The sequence below is a fragment of the Denticeps clupeoides genome, chromosome 10 (assembly GCF_900700375.1).
Source record: "Denticeps clupeoides chromosome 10, fDenClu1.1, whole genome shotgun sequence".
NCBI classification, from domain to species: Eukaryota; Metazoa; Chordata; class Actinopteri; order Clupeiformes; family Denticipitidae; genus Denticeps; species Denticeps clupeoides.
Window position 1 is genome coordinate 18,455,784 of NC_041716.1, and position 15,064 is coordinate 18,470,847.

Here is a 15,064-nt window from a genome sequence, read left to right on the forward strand (position 1 = left end):
TTCTGAGAAATTCATATGTGGAGGCTGCAGATGGAAGCAGAGAAACAGACGGAAATCCACAGAAAAAAAAAAACCAAGACTCCGAGGCCCTGATTCTGGGGCGGAGTCTGACTGCACCTTAAGTGGTTAAGATCCTCTGTGCCGGGAAACCTGGCAGGTTTTCCACAACTCGACCTGGCGGAATTCTGCAGCGCTGTAAATAATACAGGGTGATTAGACGTGGTGTTGTGGATGCTGAGAGATGCTGAGTTCCATGTCTCGAACAGAGCAGCGCGCCGGCTTGAATCCACGAAACGCTCAGGCGGGATGCTGAGAGAAAATATATATACACACACACACATACATATCCTGTCGAGACCAATTACCGATCGTAGCTACAGGCAGAGTTACCATACAGGAGTTGCACTCACATCAGAAGGATAATGAAAAGCTGCATCAGAAAATGTTTCATTTATTATTCATATTATTTCGGCCAACGTTAACTGGAGGTGCTGATATATGAACGCCGATGAGTAAGGGGAAGGGCTCAGGCGTAAACCAAGCGATGAAGGTAGCCCCGTCAGTGCAGAACCACTCCGGAAATGAGAAAGCGGGTGGTGTTGGATGTGAACACGGAGGAACTGTTAATTCCACCATAGGGTGGGGCAGTGCCGACCTGGTCCGGAAACCGGACTCGTTACTGAAGGGATGTGGGTTCAAATCCCAAACCGCTAAGGTGCCACTGAGGTCTCCTTAATCAAGGCACCATCCCCACACACTGCTCCCCGGGCGCCTGTCATGGCTGCCCACTGCTCAACAAGGGTGATGGTTAAAATTTCGTTGTGTCACCGTATGCTGCTCTGCAGTGTTTCACAATGACAATCACTTCACTTTCACTCACACCAATTCAACATCTGTAACATCTTTTTAGGAAAGTTAAATGTCACGTTATACGTCAGGGCAGAGAAACGTGACCCATCGAGGTCACAGGTCTAAAATATACAAGAGACAATAAATCCAAATTTTCAGTTTTGTTTATTACCAAAAAATACAAATAAATTCGGTCACAGCAACAAAAATATTTTTAATACAGAAATAGATCACATCAGAAATAAACCTGAACACGGGGGAAGAAATTAGATTGAAACATGTTTAATTAGACCCCGAAGCTGATACAAAACGAGCGCCGTAGCATCCAGCAGGGACACGATCTGATGGGAGAGGAGGAGAGTAATTAAACGATGAACCACCAAAGAAGTGGCCCAGATTCAGCCTGCTTTACCTTTTCAGACCGTTCCACCCTCACTGCTGCACACCCACTCTCCCACTCCCAAATGGAGGAAACGGAACAACGTGGAAAGGCGGCGGAGGGAAGAAAAGAAGGCCATGGAAACAGTTTGGTTCTGGTTTCTGAAGTACAGTCACAATTCCTGGAAATGGTGCCAGGTGTCCGAATGGCGGTACGGTGGGTCCAACCGTTGGCATCCTGGCAAACTGCGTCCGATGAAGCCGAACACATTGATGGCACGGCGCGTTTTCACAGCCGAACTCATTCACGTACATCTGGCCTCCATGTTATAAAGCTCCATCAGCTCCGACACGATGGCATCAATCTCAGCTTTCGTGACATCCTCACACAACACCTAAGAAAAGACCAGAAAGAAATGAACAAACAGCCGAGACGTGCAGAGTACTGCGGGCAGATTAAAGAACCGCCCGGCCTCGCTGATTCATGGCTCATTTACTGCACACAAAGTAACTGGCATATGATAATTAAGGGTGATTAAGCCCAGGAATCTGTTGCAGCAGGAGTCAGGTGACATGCCGATTTCACGGACCATGCCTACAACACAAAAGAAAAAGAACCCCCCCACAAACACACACATTTATTACATATCTCTCAAGCTGCCCGCTTACTCTGCCCACCTCCAGCCTGCCTCATGGGTACTAGGTTGGAACATTACTGCTGTCCCTTTCTTTTTCTGCTGCTGAAACAATATTCCTTACACACAGGTTTAAGTGGTCAATTTAAAATCCACTACACTGATAATGGATTTCAGTGTATTGATAATCCATCACCACAGGAAGCGTCATGATATATTGTCTTGGCAAATTATTTTGTCCAGCCCTAAATGGTAAGTGGTGACCTAGCGATGGGTCGAATGTGGAGATCGCGGTTTACAAGACTATTTCACACTACGTTGCTCTTACATCACAGCGTTTCACTGTGAACTCTTCCAACCCTTACCTGCCACCACTCCGCCTCTCCGGCAGGCAGCTCCACTCCGTAGCTGTTCATGGCCAGATACAGGACGGAAAGCGCCAGGTGCTGGGGCCGGTGGCGCACACACACCGGTCCGTGATAAGAGTCCTTGAGCAGAGCCCAGGCGGTCTCTGTGATGGGTGTTCGAGCGCAGGCATGCCGGTTCAGCAGACCCCTCACCGAGAGCAGGTAGTGCAGCAGGTACTGGACAACAGACATGGGCACACAACCAAACGCTGGCATTACAGCAGTGGTTCCCAACCTTATTTCCCGGAAGTCCCCCAGCTTGCCAGATATACAATTTTTATTTCACTCAGTGGTACCGCAAATCCCACCGAGGAGGAGCCGCATGAAAATGTTGGCCATCCCGTCAGCACCCGCCTGTTCATTGTTTGGGCCACATGCTACGACAATAAGAACATTTGGCGGTTTTCGCTTTGGCCCAAGCGGGCTCGATCCTCCTCCCCACAGCCATGTCTGCGTCCTCCAACCTTCCTCCTGACAGCACTATAGAGCGGAAGGTTTGCTGACCCGACCAGGGCCTGACTAAGATTTACAGTCTATATACCATACAGGATTAAACAGAGTTTTGATGATCCTATTGGGTGTAATAATCATTGTAATAATTAATGTCATTTTGGAACCACTGGCATTACTGCATTGAAAAATCACCTTATGTGGGTGAATAAATGAAACTTGGAAGTTTAGCTTCCTGAGGATGAGCAGCTCACAATGGACGACACTGTCTCTGAGTTCCCAAAACTTCCCATCAAGCTCCAGCGGCTCACAGCCCGGCTTAAAGTACCTGCGAGAGAGATCAGAAGGAATGAATCTGCTGTCTAATAAAACTTCCTCCCCCCCTCGCATCCATCTCTGTACCTGTGGCAAACGTTGATGATGTCCCGCGCTCGGAGATGCTGCTCCTCAACTTTTCCTGCCAGGTAAATGGCTGCCATGGCGACCAGGTAGGGCTCATACGCCGGGAGGTCTGCGCTCTCGAAGAATTTATGGTACAGAGCACAAGCAGTGGCCACCGGCATGGAGCGCATGCGCAGCTTCACACCTGCAGAAATTCACACACACGGACGGATGGTGTTTATTGGGGCAGTGGTGGCCTAGCGGTTAAAGAAGCGGCCCCGCAATCAGAAGGTTGCCGGTTCGAATCCCGATCCGCCAAGGTGCCACTGAGCAAAGCACCGTCCCCACACACTTCTCCCCGGGCACCTGTCATGGCTGCCCACTGCTCACTCAGGGTGATGGGTTAAATGCAGAGGACAAATTTCACTGTGTGCATCGTGTGCTGTGCTGCTGTGTATCACATGTGACAATCACTTCACTTTACTTTATTACACATGCGTTACGCGCCCAGAGACGTTCGGTGTAAGCGCTTCACCTCTCAACTCTACCAGACATGCATAATCACACAAGAACATGTTGCCACTCACAGGCATGCGTAATCGAGCACCGAGCGCCCACTGAAACACACCGCACAAGCAGCTTTCGCGGGGGAAAAGAAGCGACGGGGGGAACTGCAACAATTTGGCATTATGTTAGTACCACGTACCGGTTTCAATAATAAAACGACAAACTCTGAAATGTGTCTTAATGTCTTGGCTCAGCTCGTGCTTGGCAACATCACCCGATCCTCTTCCTTCGTGGGAACGGCCGACAAGTTCCATGTCTCGAACAGAGCAACGCGCCGACTTGAATCCACGAAACGCTCAGGCGGTATCGATATAGCGTAAAACACACTCCAAGCACACACATTAAAGACGACTGTTCGCGGCCTGCCGACCACTGCGAGAGGAGGCGCCTTCACACGTCACTTCCGCCTCGTACTGCCGTCCAGTGTCTCGAGGACAAGTAATTTTTTTTCGCATGACACAGCCAAAAATTGCCCTCGACGCGTCCAAAACCACCGCATTGTGAACATGCTTTAATACACCTGCACAAATGTGGAAAAAAAATCACTTTAAATCTTTCAGACGCTGACTGCGGGCCGGAAGTGAGTTCGCCACTGTTGCTATGAGACGAGGTTCAACAGAGCAGTGTGTGGCGATGTCGTCCAGCTACTCCGCTAACCAGGTACATATTTTAATAAACAGGAATAAATGGCTAAAATATATACCAGTAATAACCAGTAATAATAATAATTTTTTCAAACTACATGCCATTCTTGTGCATTGTAAATATATATGGTAATATTGGTTCTTCAGTATGAAAGTGCCTTCAAGTCGCAAAAATTACAGAACTGGACTTTACCAAAACAGTACAAAGATGTAAGTACATTTTGTCTGTTTATGTGGCTGCTGATAAACATTCAAAGAAAAAGAGAGCGTGGATAACCTGCTTTCCAATTATATTAGATACATTACATCAAAGTCAACATTAATATGTTATTATTATTACTAACATAATTATTACTAATTGATGACCTAATTGATTTCGTTCATGGCAATACTGGCAAAATACATGGCAAAACTTTGATATTTTGTGATTTTAGAGACCCTCAGCTGTAGAAGGACACACCGCCTTTATAGCCACGGATCGTGGTCATCTCCTTCCTGGGCTAAAAAAGGTCTGGCTGTCTGTTCGCCGTGTGTATCAAGAGAAACAGTCTGAGACTGGTTAATGCTCTTTTTCATCCAGTTTGCACAAGTACTATACAACACACCACATGCAGAATCAATGCAGATGACTTTTTTCCCCTGAATGCTGTCATCAGCGTGCGGGAGTCTGGAGTTCCTTCCAAGGCACGTGGGATTTGCCCAACCGCATCCTGCCGAGTTCCATTAACCCCACTGCTCGCTCGCATGAGGGACAGGAGCGCCTCAGAAACTGGGCGCAGAACAATGCCGGGCCTGGCACAGGGAGGCGGCTGGAGCCAGAGCCTAGAGGAAGCAGCAGAACTTCTCAACAGGAGGTGAGTCCAACATGTTAATAGCACCATGTTAATAGCACCTGCATAATCCATCATGAAGTAAATAATGTGCTTGAGAATAACATTAACCAACAATTCATGTTGAAGGTGATCACTGAAATGGAGACTGTACAGGATCAGCTTGATGAAGATGTCCCAGGTCCACTTACCTCTCCTGCTGCACAAAACCAGAGCTCGTCCCAGCAGTGTCACACCCCTGAAAGGCTGGCATCTCAACAAAGTCACTCTCATTTGAGCCCCTAGGCCTGAATAACAGCAAAGCCGCACTCGGCCAAATCCAAGTTGGGTCCCAGGGAGACCGACCACCCAGCAGGGACACTCAGCTAGACACCATTCAACTCAGCAGAGACCATGTATGTATTCTATCAATGTACTTCTTCTGAAAAATAAACACTACAGTAAAGCAATTCACAGAGAGTCCGGACATGTGATTAGTGAATTTCGTTATTCACTATCTGCTCTTTTATGTGTAATGAATAATTAAAGGTCTCCCTTATAAAGTAGCATGACCAGAAAACATGTTTTCAATACTTTTAATTAATTCATCAGTACATAGCTGAGTTCAAGTCAAGTCAATACCAATGAAATGTCTACAGTGACTATGCACAGTTGGGTAGTTCAAGTAATTTGCCACTCCCTAAAAACAAAATGTGATACAAAACTATCTGTTTTATTAAATATTCTGTTATATACAGGAGCAGTCAAACATTTTAGAACATCAGACTTCAATTTTTAAATTAAAATTTAAATAGCAAAATGGTACAAAGGTAAGTGGTGAACTGCCAGAGGATAAAAAAAGCTTATGTAATCCAACACTGAAAAATAGTTTCAGAATGATATAAAATGCCTTTTTCATGGAACAAGAACGCTGTTCTGCACCACTGGGGCAAACTCAGGCAGGGAATAATCTGGCAGACCCAACGTTTCCGAGAGACAACAGCTTGCATGATGGACCAAAGTTTCAAGCACAGCTCGTAGTGAGCGAGTCTCACTTTCAGACCTTGACTCAACACAACCGTTTGAAAGCCTTTACTAAGATGAGAGAATAAGAGAAACGAGGTTTGCCTGGGCCACAAAGAACCCGCAATAGACTCCTGGAAAATGCGATGATGGTCTGGACTGTATTCTGCAGGACCATGCAGAACCCTCTGATATGTGCCTAGATAGTCAGGGTTCATCCTACAGCAGGATAATGACCAAAACATAATGACCAAGCTGCCCGAGCTATGCTAATAATAAAATGAACAAGATGTTAAGCTTGGAAACATGGAGTGGCCAGCACAGCCTCCCCATTCAGCTGGTTTGGGAAGAGTACAATGATACTTAAAAAACTTAAACTGGAAAAACTGGGATGTTCTAAAACTTTTGATCGATAGTATAGATTCAATCATTTTCACACACACACACACACACACACACACACACACACACACACACACACACACACACACACACACACACACACACACGTAATAATCTAGCAAATATTTAAATGGAAACTGTATTTCCTGTGACATGCTTGATTGCCTAGATTATATATACATTATTTGTTTATTATCATTTTTAAAAAATAAAGTAATAGCTTATAACTGGAAATGACTGGAAATCATTGTTCTATATGGAAAGAAAAGGCATCCGAGAACATCTAATGAAAGCATTAAATGTGATAAAACATTTTCTTAAATACATTTTTTGAATGATGTCTACCTGTGTGTTGATGGTTTTCATACATTCACGTGCTCACTTACGACGCCCTGATATGTCAGTCTCTAAGCCTTTCTGTCTTGATATGCAGTCCTTTCAACGCTCGAAAAAACTGGAGGAATTTGAGAACCCATGCAGAACCCACGCTGTATCACCACCATGTGAGAAATACACTGAAATAATATAACAGGCACTAAAGAGTTCTTAAAAGATAAAACCAATGAACAGATGGATTGAAGTATCCAATGTGAGAGCGAGCAGGAAGCACAGTAAGAACCAACAAACCAACTTTTTTGCCTGGAAAGATTAATATTCACCCATGTTATGGCATGGCTGAATACTAATATTACCTGATTGTCTCCAAATCAATTTCTAATCAAAAGAGGCACCAAAACTGGATGCAATTTAACAAATATAAATTCTGATTGTAAGGGTGCGGAGTGGTTAACCTGATTGACAATGGCCTGTAGATGAGAATGAATGGTTTTCTTTTTAAAGCAGCTCTACAGTACTAACAAAACTCTGCACAGTGATCAGAAATCTGCTCAGGAACCGGAACCCCCTCCCTGGTAAACCGATAAGAGAACCACCCTACAAAGGAGTCAAGCTGACACGCGCAAACAGTCCCAGACTGATGCACTAATCGGAGCACGTTGATAAGAGAAGGGGGCTAGAGCGATAAAAAGGCACAAAGAGACGAACCCCCGCACCCAGACGGGGGGTCAGATTCACGGCCGATTCAGCCGAGCCGCACTGAACGGAGCGCAGTTGCAGTAGAGGCCTGTCCGAGAGTCTTCGCTGGATCCGTGGCTTTGCCCTTGTCGCACGGCCGGGGGAGGCAGAGCTAGTCTAGCAGGTGAGACGATATGAGAAAAGCCTCTACAGTACATAAAAAATGTCAAACGTAACACTGGCAAATCCCTACTGCATGGAACACACACCTCTGGTCCACCGTGACGCTCACGTCAACCCACTTCCTGTTTCGCGGCAGTGTTCTCCTCCACAGCTCTGGTCTTATTGGCGGTTTTCTGCTCGCCGCCTGTGGGCTTGTTGGCTCTACTGTCGCCCACGACTGCAGCAGCTCCTACCGGACTCTTCCGAACAAGCTGAGGCGCAGGAATGGCGCTTTTCTTCAAAGGACGGCCCCTCGGTAGCAGTGGGTGTGGGTCCTCGCCGATGCTCACGGACAAGTTGGTGTACAGAGGCTCGAGTTCTTTGGAGAGGAGGTTATAGGTCAACGAGTTGAGACCATCTGAGCGCCAGTTTATTCTGGTGCGCTTGAGCAGATCAAACCTGTCGGAAAGAGCCCATAGTCAGACTATGACGGCCATCCATCCTTCAGAGAGGCCTTTATCAGAGTGGAATTCAGTTTGACAGATCGCAGCATATTATCAGCATGAACTACTATTTCCGTCATAAAAATGCTTCCTGAATACCACTGGCAGCTAACCAGAGCAGCATTCCATTATAGAGAACGAATTTGCTGATAATCCACATTCTTCTGTTGGTGCGGCTAATTAGTGAAATTCCCGGACTCAGCGTGTAATAAAGAGATGGCAGAATATTTCTGTCTCCTCCACTGTGATGATTACCTGCGAGGGTTCTGCTCGTTGCCTTGATCCCCTTTATGCTTGATCATTTTGTAATGGCCAATGGCCACCGGGGGGCGCACTATCTTCATTCCAGACAGGCGAACTCTACAGAAGATCACAAAGGCACAGACAGGGGAAGATAAATCTGCAATGTTCATACAGTGGCAATTAAAGACCCCAAATCATTTTACTGTTTTGTATTGTTTTTTTGAGAAATTATGTGTGACTAACGTTTCCTTGTACAACGTACATCAGTCCCACAGGCTCTTATGTCCAGTTATGTACACAGTTCTCAGGGATTCAGATAATCGTTTGCCTGTTTTCTGTGTAGGACAACACAACAGACGTATTCATTGATTCTTTTTAGTAACCACGATACCCTTTCATCTGATTTCCTTTTATTCTAAATCGGACCATTATGAACATGTCCAGGATATTTCTCCGCCAGCTAGAAGGGCAGACATTGCTTATTGGCTGCCTCGCACCCGGCAAATACATTTCAGTGCCAAACGAACTGTCATCTTTGTAAGACAAGAACCTTTTTTGTATACACTGTTGCTCTAGTTAAACTTTTTTTCCGGTCTTTGCTTTTATCGAAGCTTCTTCAAAACTGGATATGAAAGGCAGCTATAATGAGTATGCATAGTTATAAGTTTTTATATCTTTGCCCTTCCCAGTTCATGTGATATTTAGAGGGACACAATGAGGTCACAAATGACCTCAAATGAAATGAAAGTTGAGAAAATTTGTCTATTGTTCATGTCATGTTAGCTCCTACCTAGCTGCAATGTCGTCGTCCTCCCCTCCCCAGCCCCAGTACTGATTTGGAAAACCATTCATCTTCAAGTACTGGTCTGGAGTGACAGCAGAAACCCCTCCGAAGTACTGAGGATACGGGAGTCTGCAGGAGTGCGGGGGGAAAATTCATCAGCCACATTTCAAGCAAAACTGAAATAAACCCAAACAGCATGTACAGAACATTCAAGCCAGTCTGAGCTGTGCATGCTGGACATGTCACACCACACCGACCCTGGTCCACCATCTGTGCCTGGTTGACCAGTTCCTCGTCAGATATATTTTGTTGGACCCATGTGCATACCGGTTTTTCCATGTTTGTCCTCTTTAGGGCTACATGATATATCGAAAAATGATCGTTATCGTGATAATAGTATACGCGATATCTGTATTGCAAAGAGTTGCGATAAATGAAATTTATGCTGCGTCTGAAATCGCATACTATATACTATTGTGACGAGCCGTTGCCGCAAGTCAGGAAAGGAGAAATCTGCTCCATGTGGGTTTTGGAATAATGCTTTTTATTGACCAGAAGCCAGTAGGTGGCGCCAACAGCCAATACCTTCTCCTCCGGCTTCAAAATAACAGGGAGGCGTCTCTTCTTCTCCTCCAGCCCTACACCACTACGTCCCGGTGTAAAGTTTCTCCTCTTTCACACGCTACATTAAATCCCCATAACACACACATGCCGAACCCCAACAGAACACGTTTACCCGTAACATGGTTAACTATTTGCAGTCCCCGCCCCGTCGGCGCGTATCTCACCCGCAAGGCATGCTGGTCCCAACTTATGGCCGGCCTCCGCCGGCAAACTATATTGTATGTGAAAAACAATATGCGAGGTGAGTAGTACGCGCTGTACATCTGCTGAACTTCTGCGCGTGAGGACTGGACACCGACACCAGGCTGGAACCAGACAAGCTGAGTGGTGAATTCATAGTATTCGAAAAACAGTACACGAGAAGTACCCGGATGACCTACTACTTCCAGCCGAATTCTGTAGTAGGCATTCGATGGACACTTCACTATCCCATAAGGCAGCGGGAGAGGCGGCATCATATTCGAAACATGGCGGGAAACGGCTCTTTTAAAGCGTAAGTACCTTAAGGAGAATGTTGTTCATTGTGGTTAAATTACACTAATGCCCTCTGTAAAGGTAAAAAATAACAACATCAACACAGCGAATATAGTACGTCCGAATTCCATTCATACTACCCTCATTCATACTATACAGAACATACTGTTTTAACGGTAGCGCAGTACGTACAAATTCAAATGTAGTACCTACTCAAGTAGTATGCGATTTGGACGCAGCATTAATTTATGTACCAAGCATTTGTGTCCAAATTTGACCAATCAGATGGGCCATTACTATCTTTATAGCCGCCTCCCAAGTAGGTGATATAATGCTACTGGCTAGACCGGGCCATGTAATGTTTACATGTTAATATTAATTTTTATTTATGTGGTGTTTCCACTACATACCAATTTATTTGAGGCTGGTAAACTTTGTTTAATAGTATTTTCTTATTTCATTTTTGTTTAATAATAATTTTATATATATATATATAAATAAAAACAAGCAAGGCAAGGAAATATTTAGTTTAAAAGATGATCTTGTTTTAAGACACTCTTGATGAGTGTATGGTTACATGTAAATAAAAAGTAATCATTGAAAGCAATTCATATTGTGTTGGCAGGTCTATGGTAACAGCAAACCAGAAATCAGAATATCTGCTGAGGGTTTTAAGTCTAAATGTTTGCAACTTTCTTGACATATTGTTTCTTTTTAGCCTGAATTAGATTTAATTAGATCTAATTACATAATTTAGTTTATTTTAGTATGATCATTACATATATAAATGTTTTTTTTAAATAGCTAATAATAATAATAATAATTTAAAAAGCATTTCTCTAGGAAAATGTTATATCGCAAGAAATATCGTTATCGCAATATTCAACAACAATATCGCATAGCGCATATTTTCCCAATTTCATGCAGCCCTAGTCCTGTTCCTTTCAGTGGAACCCATGCTTGGAGTGTATATGTCCTGTTCTGTGGCCCTCATGTTTCAGTTTTAGTTAAAGCTATGGTGACATGGTGCCTGTATTCTAGCATGCTGGCACCCACGACACTGAGGGGTGCCATGACACAGACAGAACACAAGTGTTGCAATTGTTTGCACAAAATTGCATACAGAGTAATATTCAGAGTATTCATATTCAAGTGGACTATCGAGTGCATCCTCAGGATTTACATAAATAGATACAGACAAGGAGCGACTGAGTATCTTGAAGAGGGAAAACCAACTAACTACCCTTCTTCTAGGATAGAAACCCACATACACAAAGTATTAGTGAAAGTGAAGTGATTGTCATTGTGAAACACTGCAGCACAGCACATGGTGACACAACGAAATATGTCCTCTGCTTTTAACCATCACCCTTGGTGAGCAGTGGGCAGCCATGACAGGCGCCCGGGGTGCAGTGTGCAGATTACGGGGCCACTTCCTTAACCTATAGGCCACCATTGCCACTGCCTTACATGCATGATCCACCAAAAATGTGCCCAAAGCACAGGCCAAACTCATAAGTATTTAGCTGCTGCAACTACATAACACTCTTAAAAGGGATTAAAAGTTCCTCAATACCGAGATCATCCACAAGCAACTTTTAAATGAGATTCAAAATGCCCAATCTGGCAATCCTGCCTCCTCCTCTCTCGTGTTTCAAAAGCAAACATTTACAGTCCTTACAATCAGTATTTACAGGGACAGTCCCCCTGGAGACACTCAGGGTTAAGTGTCTTGCTCAGCAGTTAGTGAAGTTTGAACCTGGGACTTTGTGGTCAACCAGGCACTTTCGGTTGGTCGATCTACTGAACCTGACATTCCTGAACACATCCAGTGTGAAGTGTCTTAATAACGCCTCAATGAAGAAGCAATCTCGTAACTGAAGGGTTGCGGGTTCCTATCCCGAACCGTCAAGGTGCCACTGAGCAAAGCACCGTCCCCACACACTGCTCCCCGGGCGCCTGTCATGGCTGCCCACTGCTCACCAAGGGTGATGGTTAAAAGCAGAGGACACATTTCGTTGTTTTTCGCAATGACAAAAACAGTCACTTCCGCTTTTCATTAACACCATAGCTACGTCCTCACCTGTATCTGAACTTGTCCATGGCCACAGAGAGGTGTGTGGGGTGCTGGGGGTGGCACGTGTAGGTGTTGTAGTCGTTTTCTGGGAGCAGATCGACGTCATGCAGAAAGATGCATCCCCAGTCCTCGTCCCGCAGGGCCTCGCGGACCCCGACATTCAGCAGCTTCGCCCGGTTAAACGTGGAGTTTCCAGACTGCGGACATGAGGGACAAAATAAAATGTCATTTTGGGGGTATCCCCTCTGTGGAGGGTACGAGTGCTGATGGGGAGACCTGATGCACGATGTATATGGCGTAGTGAATCTGCTGGCGCTGCAGGAAGGGGTGCAGGTGGTACAGGAGGGCGCGGAGGTGCACCTGCCGGTTGCGGTATGGCACCACGATGGCCGTGCGGTGCCGCGGCTCACAGTCAGGAGGTCGGTAGCGTCCCCCGGGGGTCACTAGGGGGTTCCTCTCCTTGATCTCCCCGAGAGTTGGAGGCAACGTCAGACGTACTAAAACAGGCCCCACTGCAGCAGGGGAGCAATTTAATCACATTCATTATGCAAAGCCAAAACCATCTATGATTAATAAAGGTCACTGGCACATCTGACTTTACAGTACTGGGCTTTAAATATATTGATGGGTATTAGATCTTTTCAATTTATTCACTGGATTTCTGCTTATCAATCATCCTAATGCCTGGTGGGTAGCAATCCGACTCACCTAGCAGTGGGGAGGGCTCCAGGCAATCCCGTAACTGCTGTCCCTCCCCTGTAGGTGTCACGTGGTGAGAGAAGAGCGCCCCCAGGTGGCTCAGGTTGGTGTACACATCGTGGGGTCGAGAGTAGTCAAACTCCGGTTCAGACGAGTGGACCAGCACTGAAACCAGGCCGCGGAACCCCCCCAGAGAAAAGTAGAGGACAAACGCAAACTGGAAGCCCACCAGCAGGGCCAGGGTACAGGGGGAGTCCAAAGCTCGACCACAGCACACCATCACGAGCAGAGAGAGAGGAGACAGGAGCGGCTGCGGGGACCCAGAAGCCTGTCCAAGATCAAGGACGCAGAGAAGCAGAGAATCCAACGCAGGGAGGCGTGGACAGGGGGGTGGCTCACAGATCTAAGGAGCACAGTCTCCTCCTGGTCCACACGGCCATGTCCACGGGGACATTCACTGCAAACGGGACAAATGGCAACATGAAAGTCGTGAGCGGTGCTTCGACGCCCTGCGGTCTGAAGAAACATGTCTGGTGCCGTACAGTGAGATACGGTACCTGTGCTTTTTCCTGGTCCAGGTAACCAATACTGGCTGTGCTTGTCCCCCTCATACAATACATCGTGCTCCCTGGGACAAAAGCAGGGTCAACCGAACCAAAGACACAATTATTCCCATATTGGTGTTTTTATCAGGAAAGAACTACAGACCCTCTCAGGCCAACTGTGTAAATAATAACAACAATTATCATGGATTATTATTGATATTATTACTAATAATAATCAACAATTAACTGTTAATGTACACATTCTTATTATTGTATTACTTGTATAATTGTTGCTCTGTTGATTGTGATTATGATGATGATAAATTACAGGATTATTTAAATTATTTATGTAGCATTAGTACTGACGTTTTACGGCTGGTAGTGGCCTAGTGGGTGACACACTCGCCTATGAACCAGAAGACCCAGGTTCAAACCCCACTTACTACCATTGTGTCCCTGAGAAAGACACTTAACCCTAAGTGTCTCCCGGGGGGGACTGTCCCTGTAATTACTGATTGTAAGTCGCTCTGGATAAGGGCGTCTGGTAAATGCTGTAAAGGTAAATGTTTTACATGATGTGGCCATGCGGCAATTAATGAACGATTATTTAAAAAAATGCAAAAATAATTCACGCCGATGTGTTAAAATGCATTCTCCCGTTCAGGCAGAAGAATATGAACTGAAGGTGATTTGTGGTGGACGTGGATCTCCTGTACTACACAGTACGTAAAACCTAAATGTAATGTAATAGCGTAAAGATAAATACTAGATATTTGCACAGAGTGCTGGAAATTGTAAGAAGTGAAAAGAGAGAAGTGTTGTAGACTTTTCTTTTCTTTTTTGTTTTAAAGTAAAGCCCAGATGTTGTGAAAGTTGCAGGTCGTTCCAGCATCCTGTATATATTCAGCTGTCAAAGACGCCAACGCATCGTCCGATCGCCCAGCGGCGCATTATATTCTCGTAATAAATAATAATTGTGGAATAACAAAGACACGGATGTGGCAGTAAAAGGTCCGCGCCGGACTCACCCCGCGGTCCCCCCGACGCGCTGAATCCAGTCCGCGGCTCCGCGGAGCGACGACCAGGCCGGAGCCCCCCGCACGTCTCTCATCAAGCCGGAGACGCCATCCTCCTGCCCCGGTGTCCGCCCGAGAAGCGGCTCGGCCCCCGGACGCCTGTTGACGGCGTTTCGCGGCAGATGTTCCCGCTACTTCCCGCTGCTCGGTGTGGCGAGATGTCGCTTTCCGCGACGGGGGGACATGAATCGGTGTCGCGTGTGGGAACGATGACGCGGGATTCACATCACCGCGCCGCCGACTCGCTGAAGCGATTTTTGATCGTGAACACGATTTTTAAAAATGTATTTCTCACAGCTTCGCGATCATGACCGGACT

At 45.8% G+C, this 15,064-nt stretch overlaps 3 protein-coding genes across 6 annotated transcripts; 1 reads left to right on the plus strand and 2 right to left on the minus strand.

Annotated features, from left to right (window-relative positions):
* Positions 1-995: 995 nt before the first annotated feature.
* On the minus strand, positions 996-4,085 carry ccnq (cyclin Q). 2 transcript variants are annotated; one of them, XR_003750980.1, is made up of 6 exons: positions 3,807-4,085; positions 3,122-3,305; positions 2,915-3,047; positions 2,228-2,446; positions 1,262-1,622; positions 996-1,190 (listed from the first exon to the last, which is right to left on the minus strand). XR_003750980.1 is itself a non-coding variant. In XM_028992816.1 (5 exons), exons 1-5 carry the CDS (start codon positions 3,919-3,921, stop codon positions 1,533-1,535), a joined length of 741 nt encoding a protein of 246 aa, XP_028848649.1. In that variant the 5' UTR covers positions 3,922-4,085; the 3' UTR covers positions 996-1,532. The 2 variants fall into 2 exon arrangements, 1 of the variants encoding a protein (XP_028848649.1); XM_028992816.1 differs by having other exon boundaries at positions 996-1,622.
* Positions 3,724-5,594, plus strand: cfap126 (cilia and flagella associated protein 126). 3 transcript variants are annotated; one of them, XM_028992817.1, is made up of 6 exons: positions 3,724-4,105; positions 4,228-4,327; positions 4,459-4,521; positions 4,746-4,820; positions 4,968-5,165; positions 5,271-5,594. In XM_028992817.1, the coding sequence occupies exons 2-6, from the start codon at positions 4,268-4,270 to the stop codon at positions 5,424-5,426; spliced, it is 552 nt and encodes a 183-aa protein (XP_028848650.1). In that variant the 5' UTR covers positions 3,724-4,105; positions 4,228-4,267; the 3' UTR covers positions 5,427-5,594. The 3 variants fall into 3 exon arrangements, with proteins under 3 accessions (XP_028848650.1, XP_028848652.1, XP_028848651.1); XM_028992818.1 differs by having other exon boundaries at positions 3,746-3,791; XM_028992819.1 differs by lacking the exon at positions 4,459-4,521.
* Positions 4,553-15,042, minus strand: b4galt3 (UDP-Gal:betaGlcNAc beta 1,4- galactosyltransferase, polypeptide 3). The gene is made up of 8 exons (XM_028992814.1): positions 14,699-15,042; positions 13,683-13,753; positions 13,135-13,582; positions 12,703-12,938; positions 12,433-12,623; positions 9,258-9,380; positions 8,480-8,584; positions 4,553-8,180 (listed from the first exon to the last, which is right to left on the minus strand). Exons 3-8 carry the CDS (start codon positions 13,403-13,405, stop codon positions 7,853-7,855), a joined length of 1,254 nt encoding a protein of 417 aa, XP_028848647.1. The 5' UTR covers positions 13,406-13,582; positions 13,683-13,753; positions 14,699-15,042; the 3' UTR covers positions 4,553-7,852.
* Between the last annotated feature and the right edge of the window lie 22 nt (positions 15,043-15,064).

Excerpts from the sequence above, each read along its gene's own strand:
- b4galt3 (XM_028992814.1), bottom strand. The coding sequence starts at position 13,405 with ATGGTGTGCTGTGGTCGAGCTTTGGACTCCCCCTGTACCCTGGCCCTG. Across the intron at positions 8,585-9,257 it reads GACGACGACATTGCAGCTAG|AGTTCGCCTGTCTGGAATGA; the intron begins GTAGGAGCTAAC and ends GATCTTCTGTAG. Across the intron at positions 8,181-8,479 it reads AACGAGCAGAACCCTCGCAG|GTTTGATCTGCTCAAGCGCA; the intron begins GTAATCATCACA and ends TCTTTCCGACAG.
- cfap126 (XM_028992817.1), top strand. The coding sequence starts at position 4,268 with ATGAGACGAGGTTCAACAGAGCAGTGTGTGGCGATGTCGTCCAGCTAC. Across the intron at positions 4,328-4,458 it reads CCAGCTACTCCGCTAACCAG|TATGAAAGTGCCTTCAAGTC; the intron begins GTACATATTTTA and ends TTGGTTCTTCAG. Across the intron at positions 4,821-4,967 it reads TCCTTCCTGGGCTAAAAAAG|CGTGCGGGAGTCTGGAGTTC; the intron begins GTCTGGCTGTCT and ends TGCTGTCATCAG.
- ccnq (XM_028992816.1), bottom strand. The coding sequence starts at position 3,921 with ATGGAACTTGTCGGCCGTTCCCACGAAGGAAGAGGATCGGGTGATGTT. Across the intron at positions 3,048-3,121 it reads ATCATCAACGTTTGCCACAG|GTACTTTAAGCCGGGCTGTG; the intron begins GTACAGAGATGG and ends TCTCTCTCGCAG. Across the intron at positions 1,623-2,227 it reads GAGAGGCGGAGTGGTGGCAG|GTGTTGTGTGAGGATGTCAC; the intron begins GTAAGGGTTGGA and ends GTCTTTTCTTAG.